The following is a 14,130-nucleotide window of genomic DNA, read 5'->3' as shown; positions in this document are numbered from 1 at the left end:
TGATGGAGAGATATCAGAGAGTAGTTTATTCAGGAGTAGAATCCAAAAGAAGGCCTGTGACTAGTGGAGTACCTCAGAGTTCTGTTCTAGGACTGTTACTGTTTAATTTGTACATTAACGATATAGAAATGAAAATTATGAATCAAACATTCAATATTTTCAGAATTTATGCGCCAGTAGATGGAAAAGAGGAAGATACAGAAGAATTTTATGTAAAACTGCAGGAATGTATTGATGAAGCAATAATCTTGATGGGAGATTTCAACGCTAAAGTGGGAAGTAACCCAATAACATGATGCAATTGGATCAAAAGGAAAATCAGTAATCAATAACAATGGAATTTTATTAAGAGACTTCTGCATAGTTAACAATCTAAAAATCAGCAATACTTTCTTCAGGCATAAAAATATACATAAGTACACATGGGAAGCAAGAGGAACAAAATCAGTAATAGATTACATTATTATTAACAACAAACTAAATAATAATATCATGGATACAAGGGTTTTTATAGGGAGCGAAATTGATAGTGATCACATGTTAGTTGAAAGCAGATTTCTATTCATAAAAATAACCACATACTTCAAAAGAAAAAAGATAACAAACCAACATCTAATAAACAGTTTAAAATTCACCTTCTGGAGCAGGAGAGTATTAGAAACTTATATAAAAGCAGAATAAGATATAAAATAAAACCAACCACAAACAATATTGAAACTGACTGGAAAAAATGTAAAGGAAACCATACTAAAAGCAGCAGAAGAAAGTTTAGGATACAAATCAAGGAAAAACAAAAAATGGCTCAGAATTTGGAATGATGACTTAAAGGAATTAATCAAAAGGAAAAAAGTGGCTTTTAAAATCTGTCCGCAAAATAAAAACACTGCTGACTATATACAATATAAGAAATTACAGGCTGAAGTCAGAAAGCTTTCCAGAAATATATGCAGAGAAGATTGGAGTAAATATGTTAAATCATTAAAACAGGATATCACTGGACCACAAAGAATAGGTTTTAAAATTTTCAGGCAACTACAAACAGCAGAAAATGACCAATTAAGAAATAATCTAATTTCCAAAGAGGATTGGATAGAACACTATAAAATATTATAAAATGAAAAACAAAAAATACAAAACAATGACAACTCACAAAATTGAAGATATCAATATACAGGAAAGTACAGAAGAAATAGTAATGGTAGAATTAGATAAAGAATTAAAATACTCAAGAAATAGAAAAAACACGGGCCTGGATGGAATATGCATTGAGCTCTTTAAATATGCGGACAACAGCTTAAAAGAAAACCTACTTAAACTCTTCAATAATATCTGGAAATATCAAAAGATCCCAAAAGAATGGGAAACTGGAGTAGTAATAAATATTCACAAAAAAGGTCCCAAGGACAAATGTGGAAATTACAGAGGCATTACTCTCTTAATAACAGCATCTAAACTATATGCAAACATCTTAAAGAACAGACTAATTAAACATACAGAAAATTATTTAGAAGAACAGTGCTTAGAAAAGGGGAGAGGATTCGCAGATGCCTCTTTCACAATGCAACAGATCAGACTAACAAATAATAAACAGCTAAATACAATACCTTATGCAGATGATCAAGTATTAATTTCAAATTCAGAAGATAAATCTAAATTGCAACTAACCATCTAAATGAAATGGCAAAAAAATTTTAAATGAAAATATCTGAAACAAAGGCTATGGCAATATGTGAAAACACCATTCAAAATGTCAAAATTATGCTTAACAATAAAATAATGGAAGAAGTTATAGAATTCAAATACTTAGGAAATATAATCTCGCAATATGATACTGATTCACAATTGGAAGCAAGACTACAAATTTACAATAGAACGAATGGCATAATTAAAAGAAATTTTGGAAAACAAATGACTAAAGAAACCCAATTAAGATTACATAATGACCTCTAAACCATCTCTCAAATTTGGAAGTGAAACCTGGATTCTAAAACAAAGAAACAGACAAAGATTGGAAACAGCATAGATGAAGTTTCTAAGACCTCTCCTTGTGGACTCACTAGATTAGATAAAAAGAAAAACACAGAAATAAGAGAATGATTAGATACAAAGAACATCGTAAAAGAAATAGAAGAATATCAGCAAAATTGGCTACACCACATAGAAAGGATAAATAAAAATAGGATTCCCAAACTAGCATATAAATATAAACCTACAGGAAGAAGAGACTGCAGACGTCCAAGACTAAGATGAAAAGACCAACTTCATCTGCAGAGCAGGAACAGGACATAAAAGCCTATACCTGAATTGCTCAGACGATGATATAGGAAACAATCTGAGAGAAACTGTTCAGTTATTTGCCAATGATGCAAAGTTGGGAAGAACAAAAGTTAATATAGATAATGTCAAAATTTTGCTGGATGATTTGGGTAAATTGGTAGACTGGGCAAAGGAGAATGGATGTCAGTTTAATGTGGCAGTATAAAGTATATGCATTTTGGGATGAAAAAATTAATTTTTTCATACCATTCCACCAACTGTATACCACATTGGTGGAATGGTACTCCAGGAAAGTGACGAAGCCAGGGAGTTGTTTGTGTTAGTGGATAGGGAGTTAAAGTTTTAAAGTTTAGGGGGCACATAGCAAAAGTGGCAAAAGCAGTTCATCAGAGTACTTTGTTACTGAAGAATAATTTGAACAATAAGCAGGTTATTGTTACTCTTTATTGCGCTTTGATAAGATCCCCATCTTGACTACTGCATGCACATCTGGGCAACACTGTTTCTTGGTGATGAAGTGGAGAGGATCCAGAGGTGAGTGACCAAGATGGTCTATGGAATGAATATTACAACAACAGGTTGAAGATTTGCGGGCTACAGAAACTGGTTGATAGGTGGAAAAGGGGTGATATGATTGAGACACAAGTTACTAAGGGATTTTTACAAGATTAATTCAGAGGAAATTTTTCAGAACAGGTCTGGTGGTGGGAGAACTAGGGACCTTCCATGGAAACTGAGTATCAGTGAAGTTATCAAGGGTGTTAGAAATAGTTTTTTGCTTGGAGAGTAGTGGATGAGTGGAATAGCTTGCCAGAGTCTGTTGTGGGTGCCGTGACTGTGAATGAGTTCAAAGCAAAGTATGATAGCTGCGCAAATATTGGATAGTTCTTGATTGATGTTTAAATCCTCCCTCATTCAGTCTGAGGACTCCTTGGAGTAGCCTGTAATAATAACAATCTCTACTCATTCACTTAACTCCTATTTGGTTTATCCTCCTCACCACATGCAGTCTGATACTTCTCTCAAACAATTCCTGACCACTTCCCATGCACTACTGATATTCTTTTCTTGCTGCTTTTCAAACCAAGGCATTGCTCCAAGCTACCTTCTAAGCTTGTCATAACTTTCCTATATGTATATAACAGTCTATCTGCATATTTGAATTCTCTCATAATAATTGCTCAGACTATAGTCATTGTGCTAATCTGCCAATGTATGGCATCTCATGTTACTGTGGATACCCTGGTCTATAGCAGCAACCAACAACATATTTTGTTCTGTTGGCCTCTGTCTTGCACCAGATAGCATCAAAAGAACCATTTTCCCTGAACCTGAAATACTCTTTAACTTTTAATTTTCTTGGTTGAAATTCTTCAGCTCTCTTTGGCATCAACAATACCCATCTCCTTTCTTATATCTTCTATCCCTGTAACTATGCCATTTTCTGATATTTCATGATTAGGTCTCACTGATGCCTGTAATTTTTGGCCAAGTTGATCAATGCCCAAAATTCTCCTCCCTTATTTCTGATACTTCTGGCATTTGTGTACATTATTTTGACATCTTTTTGAACCCACAGTTACCCTTGTTTAATCTCATTACCAACACATTCTGATTTGTAAAACCTGTGACATTGCATCATCATTTCTGTACACACTCTCATTTGTCTCGGGAGTGGCTGAACTAGCACTTGACCGCATTGCCCCTCCCCCTAATACTTCTGGTTCTCCTGATTTTGTATTTCTAGCCTCTCATTGGACAATATTCTCTCCAAACATCTTACTCCAAAACAATTTAAATGAGTCCATCAAATATCTACAAGTCCTTTTGTCCATCAAATTCACTCCATACATCCAGATTCAAATTCAAATTATCAGTTCTCACTCCAGAGTAAGAACCGATAATTTGAATTTTCATAAGTTTCTTTTTGAAATATAGCCATATAATACACACAGAAATCAGAAAAAGTAATCACTTGGGAAATTATTATTTTTCTGGATTGAACTAAAGAATGGCTGAAATAACTTGTTTTACTTATTTATACACAAGTTCCAACCTCCTTTGACTATAATCATAAAATCTGCAAATACTCTGGCAAAAAACGGGATATTCAGTAAATCGTCAACACTGTTTCCCATTCTAGATATGGGCAAAAATATATAGAAAATTACATATTAAAAACTTGTCTATATCGGTGTCCTAAACTCGTCAGTTCTCACTTTATGCATGCAAAACAGATGAAACACAGAAAACAAAAACAGTAACTCATGACAAATGGCAATGTTCAGTTGGATTTGTGGACACAATATCCAATCACATCCACTGATTTCTATGTGCTATTGTTTCAGTGCACACCCTGCTTTGCCTTCTGGGCAGTTTAAAACCATTGGAATGCTAAGAATTTGACCCGCTGCACCATCTGTACTTCTGATCAAAGGGCTCAAAAGTGTATGTATTTGTGACTGCACAACTGGGCTAATAATGTGAATGTGATGCAATGTTTGTGCCAAAAAGTGTCCTCTTCATGAAGCATTGGTATATTAGGAATCACACGAAACCAGGAAACAATTAAGGGAGCTTTTAACAGGAATAAATGCAAACCTATAAAATCGGTGATATTGCTATTCCATGGATGTGCACCGCACACCTAACACACCCTGAACATTCACCACTGATATATATATATATATATATATATTCTCTACCCTCATCTTTTCATTCATTCTTACCTACATAGTTTTAAGGATATCAGTGTAATTCTAAATAAAAAGGTGCTAGAGTGGTACAAGATTTTATTCACCTTTACTCCCTTCTAACCCATCTTCACACCCTTCATTGGCAGCTAATAATATAATGGTTTTAAATCATATTTTTGAAATTTACCAATTATTGCTCAAGGAAATATAAGTATTAATTAAAAAAAAAAAAAAAAAAAAAAAACATCATCATGCCTATCAAGGATTTAGGCCTAGAGTGGCCTGTTCTGGCCTTAGAAGTCATCGTTGAATTTTTTAAGCGGATGTTCTGGTTTTCTTTTTCCTAATGACTTGTACTTGAAGGCTTGTTTTGGTAATCTTTCTATTTTCATGCTTTGAACATGTTCCATCCATTTATGTTTATATTTTTTAATTTTTTCTATTACTGATTCTTGGTTTAATTCTTTCATAATTTCTTTTGTGATTAAGTAGAGTATACTTTGCAGTTTTTCTCATGAACTTCATTTCAGCTGTTATTAATCTTTGTTTGTCTTTTTGTTTTATTGTCCAGATTTCACTTCCATTCATTAAGACTGGTAGGGCTAATGCATTGTATACTTTTAGTCTGGTTTGTTTTTGAACTAGATTTGGTTTAAATATAGAATTAATCACACATGTTATTTTTAAATATTTTGCAGTTTTTAGGTTTATATCTTTTTCATTTTCATATGTAATCATACAACCTAGGTAGTTAAATGAATTCACCTGGCTATCTCATTTAGATTTAAAATAGCTTTCTGTAAGTTATCTTCAGAATTTGTAATTATAATTTGTCATCAGCAAAAAGGAGAGTGTTTAAGTTCACAGTAGGAAAAAGTTTAATACCTTGATGGAAAATTTTATTCCATTTTATTATTATTTCATTTAGATAAATATTAAAAAGAGTTGCTGAGAGGGGACATCCCTGTCGTACTCCTTGGTTTATCTCTCTCGTATACGATAGTGGATGATTTAATCTTATATTTGATTATTTTCATATATGCTTATGATAGCTCTTAGGACATTATTTGATATTTGTCTTTCTTTTAATATGTTAAATAAAAATAATAATCTATTCAACTGGTACCGCCTCCCCCCTTCCCCAATAGAATGGAAAAAAGCAATTGTGATTCCTATCTTTAAAAAAGATAGTAGAGATTACCCTAAAAATTATATAGATATGGGTATACTAAATTCCTGTTACAAAATATATAGCAGCATTTTAAATAACGAACTAATAAAATATTCTGAAAACTTTATTTTAGAAGTACAGAATGGATTTAGAAAAGGACATTCATCTATAGACCCAGCCTTTTGCCTAAAATTAATCATAAAGAAAAGAAGAGAAAAAAAAATCATGTAGTATTTTTTAAAATTAATATTTAAGGCAATTATTAAACTGTGTGCTTCCATAGTACAGTTGGAAGAAAAGCAGAACATTGCCCTTTGATTGGAAAAGACCTGGATTCGATTCTCGTTGTGACAAGGGAAATCCTTATATGGATTTTTTCAATTTCAGGTGAGTTAGCCGATCTCATATGGAGGTAGTAAGGTTTTTTCTCCCAGAAAGTCATCTTTTTCATCCTTTGTACAGACAAAGGATGAAAGGAGAGGGTGAGATGTATTTAGCAAAGTAGAGTGCCCTCCCGTGATAAATCCTTATATTCCGTGGAGGTGTCATGTAGTAATTGTTATATGCAGTACTAATACAGGCTGGCAGTTCCTAGCCTGTATTAGCACTACATCTGTGGAGATTGAGAGAGAGAGAGAGAGAGAGAGAGAGAGATGACCATTTGTATGAATAAAGATTTATTAGTCATACATCTTTATGCAGGTTGCTGTAACAGAATTTTCATTATTATGAAATTATTATTATAACGGTTTCTCCATTATAATAATAATTTCTTATAGTATTTTTGTCAAAAGACAAATCACAGGAGATCCTACATTGAAACACTAGCCATTTTTCACACAATACCTGTCATACTTCTTCATCTCCCATGGATGAAGAAGTATTTACAACCACCTCTGGCCACAAATTCCACATATTCATTCATCACCCTCTAAGAAAAAAAATCTAGTCCTAACACCCTTGTTAACCACACTCTTACACAATTTCCAGGGATGACCCCTCGTTCTCCCCTTTCCTGCACTGGGAAGAAAAAATACATCAGTATCAATACTATAAAACCCCTTTAATAACTTATATGCTTCTATCATATCTCCTCTTTTACACCTATCAGCTAATTTTTGGAGCCCACAGACCTTCAATTTTTCCTCATTGGAAACATTCCACAGACCTGCAACAATCTTTGTCACTTGCCTCTGGGTCCTATCTACCACCTCTTCATGACCAAAGAATCCAGATGAACAGATCTGTGCACAGTGGTCCAGATGTGGCCTTATTAATGCCTTATAAAGTGGAACAATAACTTCCCTACTTGTTGGTGTGTTCTTCAACAACAACCGTGTAATTTGATGTGCTGTTTTGGCAAACTTTGCAATATGCCCTTTAAACTTAAGTTCTCTGTCCACAATAATCCACAAGTCCCTTGCCTCGTCAACTTCTTGAAGTTCAGTTCCATTAATATGGTATATAGCATGTGATCTCATCCTCCCAAAGTGCATCACCTTACACTTAGCCATGTTAAACTGACAGTGATTTACCTTTGCCCATACCAGCAGCATTAAGTCATTCTGAATTCCCAATTTTGCATATCAGCAAACAAGTGGATATTTCCTATAAAATTATTTCCAGTATCATTAATGTACAAATTAAACAACAGAGGACCAACTACTGAGCCCTGAAGTAGTCACTTGCCTTCTCCTGTACTCAGCTCTTCCATAAACTACTCTTTGATATCTGTCCACCAGCCACCCTCTAAAAAAAAATCTAAATCACAAAGTCTTGCACTGTGTTTATGATATGAAATGATTATTATGAAATACTGTTGTTTTCATTGTATTTTCTAATTCAAAAGGTCGTCTGTGTTTACTGTAATAACAAATTATTCTTTCTTTCTTTCAGAGAAACAGCACTTTATGGGAATATAATCCTCAGAAAAGGAGTGGTCGAATATTCTGATTAAATTTTTCATTAAAATCCATGCAGTAAAAGCTCATGTATCATGTGCTTGTTTTTTTCTGAAAATTAAGCATTTCTGCATTAAGGAAGGTAGTTCAAATTCAGAATATTTCTGATATAGGATTAAATATTGTTTTTTCCATTGTTTCATAAACGAGATTTTCAATTAATATGTAATTCCTACAGCATGTAACATTACTTGGTATATATTTCCCAAAATATTTTTGTAAACAAAAATAAATATATTAAGACAAAATAGATTTATTGAATAACAAAATATGTCGCTGAGCCTGTCATGGCACATCGGGGCGTCACCCTTGGTGGTGGATGAGGGGGATGGTTGGTGGCACTACTTTGTATGCCTCCCGGCTAGGTCCATGGGACCGCTAACCAACGACAGCTGCGGTCCTCCATTCATATTGGGGGATGGATGGTTCTGGCAGCCCATTCCGTAAAAAAAAAAAAAAAAAAAAAAAAAAAAAAAAAAAAAAAAAAAAAAAATGCTGCTGTGTAAAGCATCATATCTACACAGAAAAGAATTAAAGCCAGGGTAGTCTCAATATGCCCGGAACATATTCAGGGTGATATAGCAGGCCCTGCGGTATTGTCAGTCCGTGACTGCTATAAAGAAACTCGACACGGAAATTGCTTGAATGTTGCTACTTGAAATATAAGAGGATTGAATAAATGCGGGAAATTGGCTAATGTGATGAGAGAGAGATGGAGAGATTGAATATTAGTATACTAGGAGTAAGTGAAACTTTTTGGAAAGGATCGTCAGATTTTGAGTCGAAACTTCCAAATGGTAAGATATATAAAATATATACATCAGGTGGTGAAATATCAAGAAGAGGCGTAGCATTTATTGTAGAGAAGAAAAGTAATAAAAACATTATCCATATAATCAAAAATTCAGATAGAGTAATGGCAGTTCTAGTGAAATCTAAACCTAGAGATATGCTGATCATTCAAATATATGCTCCTACAGAACAGAATGAGGAAGCAGAAATAGATATCATGCATGATGAAATAGAATGCTGTATAAAGGAAGTCAGAGGCAAGAAAGATCAAGTTATTTGTGCTATGGGTGACTGGAACGCAAAAGTTGGATCAGAGAGAACATCTACACACGTGGGTCCGTTTGGACCAGGAATTCGGAATGAGAGAGGACAAAAGCTGATTGATTTCTGTAACAAGAACAATCTCATCATAACTAACACTTATTTTGAGCAAAAACCAACAGCAAGATACACATGGGAAAGTCTGGATGGAAGATACAAAAATCAATTAGACTATGTTGTAGTCAGTAAACGTTACTTCAATGGAATACAAAACTCAAAGGTGATGCCAAGTGCTGACTGTGGATCTGATCATAGACTGGTCTTAATGAAGATGAATATTTGCCCGAAAACAATAAAATTTAAAAGAAGTCAACCCCTAAAATGGGATCTGCAAATGGTACAAAATCCGATTATAAAATCAAAATTTAATGAAAATATTTCAGAACTGCTGTCTGCACAGTTGCAAAACGAAAATGAACTCTCTAAATGGAATAGACTACAAGCAACTATCATAACATCTGCTAAAAACCACATCAGTAAACAAGAAGAAAGAAAGAAAAAACCATGGATAACTCAAGAAGTAATCAACCTTATTGATGAAAGAAGAACATGGAAAAGAGGAGCAAACGAAGAAGAAGAAAGGTTAAGATATAAAACTTTGGATAAAAGAATCAAACAATTATGTAAAAGATTGAAAGAATACTGGATAAATAGGCAGTGCTCAGATAGAAGAATTACAAAATAGGAACAAAACCAGAGAAGCATTCCGGAAAGTGAAAGAACTTAATGGAAAAACAAAACGCACACAGTCTAATAACATCAAGGACAAAGATGGAAACATACTCATTGATAAGGAAAAGTTAAATGGAAGATGGGTGGAGTACTTATCAGATATCTATGATGATGATAATGGTAACATGTTGGATGATTCACGACACCTTAAGTTAAACGTAACAACAGATACCACTCTACCCACAAGAAAGGAGGTAGAACATATAATTAAGAATCTTCCTAATAATAAATCTCCTGAGTGTGATAATATTCAGCTGAGCTGCTGAAAGCTTTGACTGGCAATAATAACAACTATTTAGTGGAATCCATTCAGGACATCTATAAAACAATACAATTACCTGAAGTTTTAACAACATCTATCTGTATACCAATTCCAAAGAAACATAATGCACAAAATTGTGAGGATTACAGAACTGTGAGCCTAATATCTCATGCATTTAAAATTATTTTAACCTTCATTAACAAACAAATTGAAAGAGCCATAAGTAGTGAATTGAGTGAACAACAGAAAGGCTACAGAAGAGGAATGGGAACCATTAATGCTATCCTGGAACTAAAAATACTAATAGAAAGATCACTCGAAAGAAATAGGAACATTTACATATGCTTCATAGACTTTCAGAAGGCTTTTGACCGGGTAAAACATAATAAAATGTTCAATATATTAGATAAATTAGACATAGAAGATCATATACTTAAGATTATAAAAATGATTTACACCAACCAGAAAATGCAGCTGTTTAACTCTGAGACTTCTGAAGTGAAAATAAAAAGAGGAGTTAGACAAGGTTGTATCCTTTCACCAAATCTGTTTAATATCTATAGTGAGACAGTGATGAAAAAGATTGAAAAACAAAAAACAGGAATTAGTATGAATGGTATAAAATACAACAATCTTAGATATGCTGATGATACCATTCTAATAGCAGAAAACAGAAACAAATTAATCAAATTTCTGCAGCTACTAATTGAAGAAGGTAAAGAATTTGGATTAGATATTAATGCAAAAAAAACCAAATTTATGAAAATCTCAAAAGAAAGCAGATCCGAGCCAGAAATATTCATAAACAATATGAAAATCGAACATACAACAAAATACAAATATTTAGGCACCTACTTTATTGCAGATGGAAAGCAAGATAAAGAAATAAAAATAAGAACAGCCATAACTAAAGATGCATTCTGGAAAAATAAAGATCTGCTCAGAAGTTCTGTGAGTATCGAGACAAAGAAAAGAATGATAAGAACATTAGTGTGGCTAATTTTCACATATGGAAGTGAGACCTGGATATTCAAGAATAGAGTAAGGCAACAGATAATGGCCTTTGAAATGTGGTGCTATAGAAGAGCTCTGAAAATCCCATGGACAGAACATGTGACAAATACAGATGTCCTACAGAGAATGAGAACACAGAGATCTTTATTACAGGAAATGATCCAGAGAAAGATGAGATTGGCAGGACATGTACTGAGAGGTTCAGCAGGACAGAGGATATTAACAGTTTTAGAAGGAAACTTATGGGAAAAGGATCAAGAGGCAAAAAACGAAGGGCTTGGCTTGAAGATATAAGATCATGGACAGGATCACATAGCTATGCAGAAACAAAAAGGAAAGCCACTAACAGAGAGAACTGGAAGGACATGGTGCTGCACCCTCTCACCGAGGAAGCTACATGAAGAAAAAATAACAAAAATGTTTCATGGTTATCCTTTGATTGCTGCTGCTGCTTTTACTGAAGTAACAATGAAGCAGTTTTTAGAATTCAATCTAGTATATAAGAAATTATATTGCTCTTTCTTGGAGGTGTTCCATAATAACAATAATACATATTCATTTTGGAATACCTCTGTTTATTCCCTCAAAAAAAAAAAAAAAAAAAAATTGAAATCATGCATTAATTTATAACTTACTTTGGTGACTTTCTTTATTGCATTGGGTGGCTTGCTGGTTAATAAATGTGCTCAAGTTTAATTTTAAAAGAAGTTGTTACCTTCCCTTAGGAAAATCATGACTCAGTCCTTGGGAAATTCCTGTGATTATGGCCTAAGAAGTTGATTGGCTAATGCATCTAGTATTGTATCTGCATACATCAACAACCACAATTGCTTCATTTACTTCATTTAAGTATAAAGGCTGTGGCTGTTAATGCAATTGTGAGATTACACATAAGTACAATGGCATCATTAACAATGGATTGAAAAAAAAAAAGAGCATTGCACTTTATTTTGATTAAGAAAAAGTATGGTATGAGGTTGATGGAAGTTATTTTCCACTTGGTTATGCTACCATAATTTCTGGTATGTTATGAGGTATTAACAGAAAACTGGCTACCTACCTCCTGCTCAAGTAGGTAGGCAGTTGTTCCAGAAAAAATAAGCTATTTTTACTAAAAGCATATGATGCGTATGTTTTTAACATGGCAGAAGAACATGCCAAGTAGAATTCATCTAAATTTTTTTATGTTAAACTTTAACCAACACAGTTCAAATGGAATTAATTATTATTATCATTCAGAACCTCCATGGAGCCACAACTCATCATGGGAGGCCTACCTTAAACAACACAAAGTCTATTGTTTCATTCTTTAAACTTGTTCACCCTCCACACTGTCATAATCCATCATGCAATACATTCCACAGTCCTGCCACCCTCCAGGCCAAAAAAAGCCACTTCTGAAGCATAGCAGTATTGCTAATGGAAGTAAACCTAAACCTTTTGCTATTAAGACAGGATTAAATCAAGTAGATGCTCTTTTACCTATTGTATTTAATTTGGCTTTTAGAAAAGTGTATTAGAGAAAGTGCAAATGATACACAAGTAGAACAATAATATTAGGATATGCAGATGATATCTTCATATCCTAATATTGGAGATGCTGAAGACATTAGAATAGCATTCATAAAACTTAAAATTTAAAAGTATTTAGCAAGAAACAACCAATGGGAAAATTACCAGTTTACCATCAATAACCTGTTAAAAATTCCATTTCCTTTAAATATCTGGGAACATTAATTATTCAATGTAATAAAATTAGTACCGAAACACAAGTTAGAATACATGCCTCTAATAGATCTTATCATTGACTACATTATTTTGTTATCTTCCAAAATTCATTCAAGCAGAGTTGAAATAGAAATATGCAAGACAATCATCACACGTATCGGTTTATAAGGATCAGAAATCTGGAACATAACAGACCAAGATGCAAAAAAAGCTTTGCAGATCTTTGAAAATAAATTCTTAGAAAAGTCTGTGGACCAGTAAGAGATAACACAACATGTGAATGGAGAAGAAGGCATAATTATGAATTATACGAACTCTATAGATCCTCAATAATAACTGATGAAATCAGACCTGGCAAGCTGAGATGGCCTGGATATGTGGAAAGAATGGGTGAGGAGAAAATGACTGAACAAGCATTCAGGATAAGGCTTGATGGAAAGACCATGGCAACTTTGAGAAGATAACATCCAAAAAAGACTTAGCTGAATTGGGAATTTTGCACCAGATTGAAGAGCTCAAGACAGAAAAGAGTGGAAAAAGTTGGCTTGTAGCAAAGAGCTTAGCTTTAGAGACTCAGTAAGTTAAAGAAGAAGACAGGACAATTTATCAATAAGCAGCACTCCATCCCATTTATCCTTCTTTCCAAAATATGCTATACTTTTACTTCTAGTCTTGTTAGAGTATTCTCTTTTTTTTTTATAACCATGTTTCATTGATTCTAACAATCTTTAGATAAGCTGAGGCTATTGATACTACTATTTCATACCCTGTATTCCTGATACTCCTGGCATTAGTATAGGGAAGCGAGGGTGAAAATGATAATAGTGATAATGCATCAGTGCATTCTCACTATTCCTCTGCCTGCTGTTATCCCGCTCAACTCCATTTTACTCTGTGATAGCATACACCATCTCCCAAGTGACGACTATCCTCACAAGAGGCCATCTCCCCTGGCAACTTTAATTTTCTTGCCTTAACACTCTCACTTGTTCAAAGAACAACAGTCTCTCCAGATGTATACATCCTCTATCCATCACTATCATCTCATCCACATTTTCACCATCACTTAATTGCCTTAGTCACATTATCTGTTTCCTACAGGCAAGCACTCTTCTAACATTGCATTTTTTACACCATGGATCATTAAATCTCCAATACATCCCTCTCACAGATCTG

General features: G+C 33.9%; 1 protein-coding gene across 1 annotated transcript in view; it reads left to right on the top strand.

The window, feature by feature from the left end:
• LOC150106359 (fucose mutarotase-like) overlaps nucleotides 1-8,353 on the top strand; it is a 177,135-nt gene extending 168,782 nt beyond the window's left edge. Inside the window, exon 6 of the mRNA XM_090392402.1 lies at nucleotides 8,041-8,353. Within this exon, the coding sequence (XP_090248528.1) occupies nucleotides 8,041-8,101 (61 nt within the window). The 3' untranslated portion in view covers nucleotides 8,102-8,353. The remainder of the gene's footprint in view (nucleotides 1-8,040) is intronic.
• The last annotated feature ends 5,777 nt before the right edge of the window (nucleotides 8,354-14,130 follow it).

The sequence above is a fragment of the Typopeltis vanoorti genome, chromosome 5 (genome assembly GCF_054136105.1).
Source record: "Typopeltis vanoorti isolate ZY-2024b chromosome 5, IOZ_Tvanoo_1.0, whole genome shotgun sequence".
NCBI lineage: Eukaryota > Metazoa > Arthropoda > Arachnida > Uropygi > Thelyphonidae > Typopeltis > Typopeltis vanoorti.
The sequence above is the reverse complement of the archived record's forward strand: the minus strand, read 5'-3'. Positions and strand labels throughout refer to the sequence as shown.